This window comes from Panthera leo, chromosome C1 (assembly GCF_018350215.1).
Source record: "Panthera leo isolate Ple1 chromosome C1, P.leo_Ple1_pat1.1, whole genome shotgun sequence".
Lineage (NCBI taxonomy): Eukaryota > Metazoa > Chordata > Mammalia > Carnivora > Felidae > Panthera > Panthera leo.
This window is the reverse complement of record NC_056686.1, coordinates 106,473,667-106,483,332: the sequence shown is the minus strand read 5'-3', so window position 1 is coordinate 106,483,332 and position 9,666 is coordinate 106,473,667. Positions and strand designations below refer to the sequence as shown.

General features: G+C 47.5%; 2 protein-coding genes across 2 annotated transcripts; both read right to left on the bottom strand.

Moving 5' to 3' along the window:
- Window positions 1-1,138: 1,138 nt before the first annotated feature.
- Window positions 1,139-1,456, bottom strand: CRCT1 (cysteine rich C-terminal 1). The gene has a single exon (XM_042952917.1). The coding sequence runs from the start codon at window positions 1,454-1,456 to the stop codon at window positions 1,139-1,141; it is 318 nt and encodes a 105-aa protein (XP_042808851.1).
- A 3,416-nt stretch (window positions 1,457-4,872) lies between these two features.
- Window positions 4,873-7,896, bottom strand: LCE5A (late cornified envelope 5A). Its single transcript, XM_042952916.1, has 2 exons — window positions 7,874-7,896; window positions 4,873-5,502 (listed from the first exon to the last, which is right to left on the bottom strand). Exons 1-2 carry the CDS (start codon window positions 7,886-7,888, stop codon window positions 5,140-5,142), a joined length of 378 nt encoding a protein of 125 aa, XP_042808850.1. The 5' UTR covers window positions 7,889-7,896; the 3' UTR covers window positions 4,873-5,139.
- Between the last annotated feature and the right edge of the window lie 1,770 nt (window positions 7,897-9,666).

Below are 9,666 nucleotides of genomic sequence, written 5' to 3'. Positions count from 1 at the left end.
GGTAGCTATTGTTCCTATCATTACGACCATTATTATCACCTTCTCCATTTCGAACCAGTCAACACCTGCAGAGGATGTCTTTCTTCTTGTTTCCTCTTTCCTGAAATGAGTGGGTAAAATCAATGCCCACAGGTGTGGGTTTCAGACCTCAGGATGACCCCACCACCACCATCACAACCACCTCTAGAGAATGACAACCCCATGTTTCTGAGCATGCCCATCCCCCACCCCACAGAGTCCCAAATGTCCATGGCTCCTGGTGGGGCCTCAGCTGCATGGATGAGGCCTGGAGAGAGAGCTTCCCAGGCCCCTGGAAGTTTCCACTTGAAAAAGTTTCCCCATCCAGCAAGGAAAGTAGTGGGTCTATGATCCTGTGTGGCTTGCCTGATTCCAAAGCCTCAGAGAATTGCAGACCCAAACCAAGGCTCTGGAAGGTTTCAGGAACCAGGCAGAGCAGTTAGGAGCATAAGCCCTGGAATGGGGCACCCAGTCTTCATCATGCACTGGCTGAAAGATTCTGAGCAAGTTACTTATCTTCAGTTTCTCTTCTGTAAAATGGGGTAGCAGCACCTACCTCACTGAGTCATTGTGAGAATGCCATGAGGTCATGCATGTCACGTCAAGTCCTTAGAACACTGCCTGGCTCCACCGTGATTTCTGCTATCATAATTAAGTACCAGAAAGCCACTCTTGTTCAGGCATGAATTTGACTTTTCTCCCTTTCACGCATGCAAAGCCCAGGGCTAAGGGAAAGGTAGTGGTTGGGGTAACAGAACATGATAATAAACACACAAAAGAAAGAATAGGAAATAAAGTCTTCTCAGGAGGTAGCAGCTTTATTACGACATGGATATTTATTAAGCACCTACTGTGTGCAAGCCCCTGCCGACAGTAGGCTCCATTATCCCACCCATGGCATTTAGGTTCCCGGGGAGGATAATCACACGGGGGTCAGAGTGTTCGGTGGGGCTGCGAACACTTCGCAGGTGGGATCCTGCGAACAGGATATTCTCGGAATATCCGGTGCAGGTAGGTTGACAAGCGGAACACTCCGACCCAGCCCCGCGGGAGAGCACAGCGAAGTGACAGGCGGCCGGACTCCACGGGGGGCGGGGAACCGCAGGGCTCAGCGGGGGCCTCAGCAGCCGCCGCAGCAGCCTTGGCGCTGGGCATTGCTGGAGCTCTGTGACCTCTGGCTGCCACCCCCGCAGCAGCCGCAGCACCCGCTCCGGCGCTGTCGGCGGCGCCTCCTGGGGAAGCAGCCGCAACCGCCGGAGCCGCAGCAGCCCCCGGAGCCGCAGCAGCCGCCGGAGCCGCAGCAGCCCTCCCCGCAGTCGCAGCAGGAGGATGAGGCTGCGGGCACAGGGCCGGGGACCGGAGCCGGACACGGAGAGGGACCCTGGGCAGACCCCTTGGAAAAGCCTTTGGCGGAAGCCGTGCTCTGCTGGGAGGACATGGTGAGGCTCAGCTCGTCACGGTGAACCTGAAAGACGAGAAGAAGCCTTTTACAGGTAAGCAGGCCTTTTCCTCCCAACTACTGAACTCAGGGCTTTAGCGCTCTGGCTCTGTGAGCGAGCAAGCCTGGCCCGGTGCAGGGGAGAAAAGAGTGGAACAAACACAACCCAGCCAGGTGTTTCCAGTGAGTTAAATGGGCATAGGGCAGAGAAACAGTCTGTGGAGTCAGTGGGCTTCCATTGTCTCCGACTAAAATGAAGACCACCCAAGTTCTCCACAGTGGAAACTAAAGAGGATGTGGTGGCAACTTATCTGCATGACCCAGTCCAAACTCTTCCTTTGGCTCTTTTCACTTCCCAACCCCCACTTCTCTGTGACCACAGACCTCCAAGTGCTGTTCCCACAGTTATCAGCATCGTGTAAACACTCCATCAGTTAGAAAATGCCTAAATCACACGTGAGGACCTGCTACCTGGGTCTAAAGAATCAGCAAATACCAGAAGCATGTCCTGGTCATCATCCCTGCCTATGCCTCTCATTCTCCACAAGCACAGGAACAAGAGTGTGCCCGGCATCATGGTGTAGAGGATGGAAATATATCCCACTCCAGGGAGCCAAAGACCTGGATTCTAGCCACATTCTGCTACAGACGTGCTAAGTAACCTTGCAGAAGTCACCATCCCATCGGGCCTCCATGACCTCACTGGTACCATGAGAAGGTGTCTCAGTTGAAGCCTAAGGCACTTTCCAGGGCTCTCTTTCCACATCTACCTGCTGGCTGTGCTCTGTCTTCTCCTGCCCTCTGCCTTCAACTCTTCCAGAGCTCCTCCCCCAAGTCCCCCTTGGAGACTTACCAGACCCTAGCTCCACAGGAAGACTCTCTCAGTTCTCCACCTGGAATGGGGCACCTGCTAGGCAGTGGACTGAGCAGTGTCCAGCCAGAGAACCTTTTATAAGATTGCAGTCAGGCACTGCCTCTTGGGAGGGGCCCATTTCCCAATAGACATGGTCAGCTGATGCTCACATCCCAGAGACATTCATCACTCAGGTAGCACCGTAGGTGGTGCACGTGGGCATTCAAGTCACTTCACAGAGGTGCCAGGATTGCTGTGGTGTGTTTACTTTCCAAACAAGAGACTGTCCATGGCTGGGAGGGCTGTGTGTGCTAAGGGAAGGCATAGGGGCTCAAGTGAGGCGGGGTCTGGGGCCTCTCTTTGGGACCTGTTCTCTTTGCCCTCTTCTGCAAAGTACATGCACACACACATACACACACACACACACACACACACACACACACATACACAGTCCCCTGTTCTCACACCCATCTCTGTGTAGTCATTTACTTGGTTTTGGTAGTTTACTTACTTTATTATCTTGCTTTGCAAAGGTCTTTGCTCCTTAAGTCAGGCCACAGGCTATGTGAAAAGCCTACTGAGCTTCACGTAGAAGCTTCCAGAGCACACTAAGTGAAGATGATGGTGGGGATATGCCTATGAGAATCCCAGTGGCAATTTCACTCTGTCACTGGAAACAGGATGAAAAACCCAGGCCAAGCTATGGAACCATTAAGACCAGACAAGCTGTGATTGTAGTCAGGTTGTCATATCCCCATACAGCCCTGGAGGCCTAAGAGAAAAATGTGTGCAGAACTCTGGCCCAATTGCAAAATGCTAAGCCAACCTGTGGGACTCATTGCCTCTTACTCCCTAACCCTACCAAAATCCTTCTGAAAGTAGGTTCTCCTTGGGGCACTAGCCAATGGAAAAAGGAAGGAAGGAAGGGAGGGAGGAAGGGAGGGAGAGAGGGAGGAAGGAAGGAAGGAAAGAAGGGAGGAAGGGAGGGAAGGAGGGAGGGAGGGAGGAAGGAAGGAAGGAAGGAAAAGAAGGAGGGAGAGAGGGAAGGAGGAAGGAAGGGAGGGAGGGAGGGAGGAAGGGAGGAAGGAAAGAAGGAAGGGAAGGAGTGAGGAAGGAAGGAAGGAAGGAAGGAAGGGAAGGAGGGAGGGAGGAAGGAAGGAAGGAAGGAAAGAAGGAAGGGAAGAAGGGAGAGAGGGAGGGAAGACAGGCCAGTCCTTTCCCAAGGTCCAAAGTGTCCATGAAAAATGATGCTCTTAGAATAACTAAGTTTTAAGAACAGGGACAATTTGGAGGTCAACTGGCTTCAGAACTTCTTAATCAATGCAAGCATCCACAACCATAAAAATGAGATAAAAGGGAAACCAAAGACTAAGAATTCAAGAGTTGGTGGTGAGAGATAGGTTGGAGGTGAGTGAGCTGGGTGTGGCATGGTGGAACAGACAAGAAAAGGTAAGTCATGAAAGATATCATTTCATTTAACATGCCTTTAGAGCCTGATTAACAGGTTGCATGTACTCAGGGGTACCTGTTGATGAATACAGGTGAGACATCCCAAAAGGTGAGGTCGCATTAGACTAGAGAAGGAAGTAATGAAGTAACAAGGCCTCTGGAGACAGGATCTCTTCTGGAGGTGATGTGGGTAAGTGTACAGTTGCTATATGGATTTGCTGTACCATCATGTGCTAACTTACTTCCCCCATCACCGTTAACTCCTATCAGAGGAAAAGTAATTTTTCTGGTCTATAAAAGGCTGATTTGGGATTGTCATTCCTATTGTAAACTTTCTGAGTATCTCCCAAAGGAATCAGCCTATTTCTGAAGAAAATGGAAAACTCACCACAGTGGCTATAAAGCCCCCCTGTTCCCCCTCTCCCCCCACACACTGACCACATGGAGACAGTTTTCGGCAGACAAGGACATCCTTCTTGCTTCTCTGCTCAGACCCATACTCAGGCTTTCTGGATCCAGGGAAAATGGGCTCAGACCTTTCATACCTGCCTCCTAAACTCACCTCCCCAAAACTAACTCACCCCGCAAGCTCTTCTTTCTGGTAACTGATGGGAGCACTTGGGCTTATAATCATCAGAAAAGTAAAGGGTGTTTATTTAATGGAGCCCAGAATGAGCACATTAGGCAAACTTACCCCCACACCTAGGAGATAAAGTCTTCTTTAAACTATCACCCACGCTTGAAGGAAACCCACCCAGAGTAGGTCATCTCACTGTGACCTTTCTGGGTACCACCATCCTTCACTGTGAAAGCCCATTTCTGATTCCCCTCATGCAAAGCTTGTGTCAGGGTGACTGTCTCAGACATGATTCTTTCCTACAAGCTTAAAGTTTCCTAATTCACAGCATGAAAGGTGATATTGTTTCCCAGAGGTCTCAGAAGCTTCAGGGCCAAAATCTTCTTCCCAAACTGAATCGTAAAGTATTCACTTGCACTTAAGAGAACAGCAGAGGAGAGGGCTTGATGGAGGAGGTAAGTGGGAGAGGTGAACAAGACATGATCAGGAGGCCATGACATCAGGAATAAAAAGCTTTATTGTTACAGAGGAAGCAGCTTCATAACTGGACTCCAACACCAAGTCCCCCAAAGATCTGTGTCCGAGAGGGAATCAGGCTAGTGAACGTTAGAGGTTAAACCTCAAGACCTCACAGCCGTGGACTGGACATGTGTGGGACGAAGAGGGAAACCCAGAACATTTCAGAAGCCCTTCCATCCTTGCCTTCTGTTCTTCCAAATGGAGGAAGAGAAGTCTCAGGCTGGGTGGGTCTTCGGCACTTTGGCTCCTCCAGTGCTGTTCTTCAGTGATCCTTGGGGCCCGGGGTCAGCAGCAGCCCCCAGAGCAGCAGCTGGAGCCCCCAGAGCTGTGGCAGCAGCTGGAGCCTCCAGAATGGCCACCACCACCACCACCACAGCAGTCAGAGCTCTGGTGTCGGTGTCGAAGAGATCGGCGGGGCCTGTGGTGGCTCAGGCAGCAGCCCCCACCCCCGGAGGTGCAGCAGCCCCCATCCCCGGAGCTGGAGCCACAGCAGGAAACTGGAGGTAGGCAAGGGGCTGGACACTTAGGGGGGCATTTGGGGGGGCACTTGGGAGGGCACTTGGGGGGGCATTTGGGGGGGCACTTGGGAGGGGGCTGGCACTGCTGCTGGTTCTGCTGGCAGGACATCTTGGCAGGAACTGAATGAGGCTGAAAAACAATATGGCATTTCAAGTTCAACCAGCCCAAGGTAACTTCCCCACATTTAAAACTGAACTATGAATTCAGGAAATTCCATCTTTATGATGATCACATTTTTAAACCCAACCTCCCAAAATCAATTATAAGAAATATGCAAAAAGGTTTCAACCTGAGAACTCCATAATTTCAAAATGAATTCCTTATAGTTTCAAAAAGACACCAAACTTTCTTTCCCTTCCCCTACCTTCCGCCCTCCCTCTCCAACAGAATCCTCCCATCCAAATCCTCTTTTCTCCTTGTCTTTCTGAAGACTGTCCTCAGCCTCCACCAAGGGCTACACTCTGCCTGAAACACCAGCACCAAGAGTCCCTCCTGGTCCTCAAGATGCACTTTACCTGGCTCAAGCACTGGAGATCACCCAGGATTCAGGTGGACTGAGGTGCTGTTAGAAGCTTCCACCTTTTATATAGGTTCAGCTCTGACCTGGTATCAGGAGGTGTGGACCAAGTGCGGGATGCTAATAGCATCTTTCACAAGGGGCACGTGTGACTACCCTCCCTTCACATCCCAGGGACCCAAGTCCTCCCTCCGTAAGCATGTCAACTATTACCTTGTCGGGAAGCTCCCCTGAGAATTGCAGGCCACTAGGATAGTGATGGTGCTTTGTGGATTGCACACCACGTGTTAGCCTCACAGGCAGCTCTGCTATGCTCCCTGTTTCCTGAGCTGGGTCAGTGGACTTCTAGACCTCAGGGATGAAGAGAAGGTCTCTCTTCTCTTTGGTTTGAGAATGGAAGGAAAAATTCCCAAGATGGAAATCAAATAGCTCTTTTTAGAAGAAGATTTAGAGATCCAGAATAAAATGCCAGGTCCAAGCCAATGATCTAATGTGGCTTTTTCATTCTTAGATGATGCCATAACCCAGACTAAGAATGCTTGATATCTCAGTGATGTCGTTTTAGTCAGATCTAACGCAGATGGTGTGGGTGGTTGGACTTCTCTCCTTACCTGAACTTGGCACACCAAGAGAACTCTCAAATAGCACTGGTTCAGCACTAACAATCCCTTTGAAAGGGTAGAAGAAGTCTAGGAATGGGGTGGGGGGTGCTTCTGGGTGGCTCAGTCAGTTAAGCATCCAATTTAGGCTCAGGTCATGATCTCACACCTTGGGAGTTTGAGCCCTGAATCAGGCTCTGTGCTGACAGCTCAGAGCCTGGAGCCTGCTTTGGATTCTGTGTCTCCCTCTCTCTCTGCTCCTCCCCTGCTCGCTCTGTCTTTCTCTCTCTCTCAAAAATAAATGAACATTAAATTTTTTTTTTAAAAAAAGAAGGAGGAAATAAGACAGGGGAAATGTACAATCTTCAGTTTCTATCCTGGGCTCATGTGCTGCAGTGAGAAGCATGTGGCTAAATTATAACACAGGTTCAGGAGAGACACTGTCTAGCATTTGTTCCCACCTTTGCAAACTCAGGCAAGTTACTTAATTATCACTATAAAAAGGGGCTGAAACAAATCCTAGCCCACTAAATAAGGAAATATAGATAAAGTTCTTAAAACTGTGCCTTGGACTAGTTCAAAATGCTACTTTGAAAACAATCTAATCATTATGGGTACTTTTATATCCATGAGGAAATATCTTTTCAATTTCAAATGATTGATCTACCACTTTTTAACCCTAAAATTACTTTTTGCAATATCAGAGCTGAGTCTTAATGTTTTCTTACAAAAAAAATCATGGTACCTACTTGCCACTGTGGGATGAGATTATAAAACAGCCTAATCATTATGAAAAAAATACAATTAGAAGAATTTAGAATTAATTTATAATCCTATCTTCCAAGCATTTTTAATATTTTACAATTTTCCTTAAAGTCTCTGTTTCATTTTTTCCAGTCTTCTTTACTGTATATGTCTTTTTAGTGATTTGTGTTTTGTTCTGTTTTTAAGTTTATTTTTTTTTACTTTGAGAGAGAGAGGCAAAGAGAGAGTACATGTGCAAGCAGGGAAGTGTAGGGCGGGGAAGAGAGAATCCCAAGCAGGTTCTGTGCAGCCTGATGTGGGGCTTGAACTCACAAACTGTGAGATCATGCCCTGAGCCAAAATCAAGAGTCAGATGCTTAGACTGAGCCGTCCAGGCACCCGATTTGTGCTTTGTTTGGACTTTACAGTCTTTATCATCATGCTGTCTGTAAGAGTTTATCTTACAAATTTTTCACTTAAGATTTTAACATGAATATTTTCCATGTTGTTATTCATTCTTTGTAAACATTATTTTTGGTAGCCATACAACATTTCATGGAAGGCACTGAACCCATTTATAAGTGATCAAGAACATGAGTGCTAGAACCAGTTGTGGTTTGGATCTCAGATCCCCACTTACCAGCTGTGTGACCATGGACAGGTGACACTAGCTCTCTGTCTCACTTTCTTCACCTGTGATATGGTGAAAGTAATAGTGTTTATTTCATCGGATCATTTGCAGATTAAATGAGCTAACATCCATAAAAGAGTTAAGAGTTCCATAAAACTCTTGGAATAGTGCCTGGTGCATAGCAAGCATTTTAATGAATATTAAAAGTGAAATGTGATGCAGTCCACTTCCAAATATCAGCACATGGTGGGCAGGTGGGTTTAGGTAAAGACCACCAGGTGAGGAGCCAGGGAGCTTTCTTTGGCTGCTCGAGCTGTGCATCAGAGGATCCACCTCTTCCCCTCTAGCTGAGAAATATAGGAAAGGATGCATAACACAGGCTCTGAATTTATGGAAAAAGAAGCCAAATAGAAGTTAAAGAAATTATATATTTAATACTTGGGTATGATGAATTTTGAAAGGAGCAATGTCCATATTGTTTTACTTATAATTAATTATTTGGGTAGATCTAATAGCTGACACACGGTAAAGTCAGGAACCCCAAAGAATCCAGTTTAATGCTTTGTAGTCAGCAGACACTCAATTTTCATTTCCTCGTCCAGTTGAATTTGCTTGTCAGTAAGAAGGAGGGGTGCCTCCAACAAATCCAAAGCCAGATTTTCATTGACAGATCCCAGATATTTCATGGAATGATAGAACAGAAGATATGTAAAGGAGCTCAGCCACCGTTCAGAGACAATGGTTCTCAACTCCAGCGAATCATGGGCACTGACAGTCTTCAAAAGTTCACTGGGTGGTTCTAATGTGCAGTAGGATGAGAATCACTGATTTTGACCATGACTCTATTTTACATATGAGGAAACTGAGGCTCAGAGATGAGAAGAGTCTTGTCCCAGATCACACCAAGACTTAGCAGCAGGGCTGGAATTCAGATCCTGCTGTAGCCCTCTATCACAGCACCCTGCCTCTTGTATATTTTATTTCTCCTTGTGATGTTTTTTTCTAGCAAGCTTCATTTTATATAATCTGCTTGTCAAACATGGCTATTGAAGTTGGGGTGAAAATTGTCCTAAACTTGGTGAATAACTGTCAGAATCTCATGGTTAGAAACATTGGAAGTAATCTTTACCACAACTGCTCTCAGTCACCAGGAATTGAGTATGTACACGTGAAAGGCAGTGTCTGGCTTTACAAGAGTTAGGCCAGCTGGCAGTCCTCAAGAGCCATCCCCAGGGTGGCATCACCTTGGTGACATTTCCTTGGGCCAGAAATCCAACCTTGTCCATGCCTCTGAGGTTACCAGTCCTGGTAATGCTGAGTCATTGCAACTAACTCCCAAGAGACTCATGACATCAGTTTACAAAGAGAAACGTGAGTGTTAAATATTGGCTGGATGGGTATATTCTCTTCCTGTAGGAAAACACCTCAGAGAAATTGAGTCATAATCTGGAGGTGCTTGGTGAGGTGGGATTGCATAATGGCCTCAGGTTTTGATGGTGACCCAAACCATACGTGCCCATCAAGTCATCTGGATACCTCCAGCCCTAGACATATCTGAGTGGTCCTAAAAACCTCTGGTGCCTGCCCTTCCTCTGTGCTTCTTTGTAAACCATCCCTTTCACTGCCAGAACCCTGTCCAGAGAAACAGCTCTGTCGGAGTCTTTTGCTGAGTAGTGCTCCCATTCATACCACGCTGATTTTGGAATTTAACACTGGGACAGTAATTTCATTATTTGTCTTCTTTTCATTACACACTATGCCCTGACACACATTGTAGTAAACACAATAATGCCTCTCCCCTC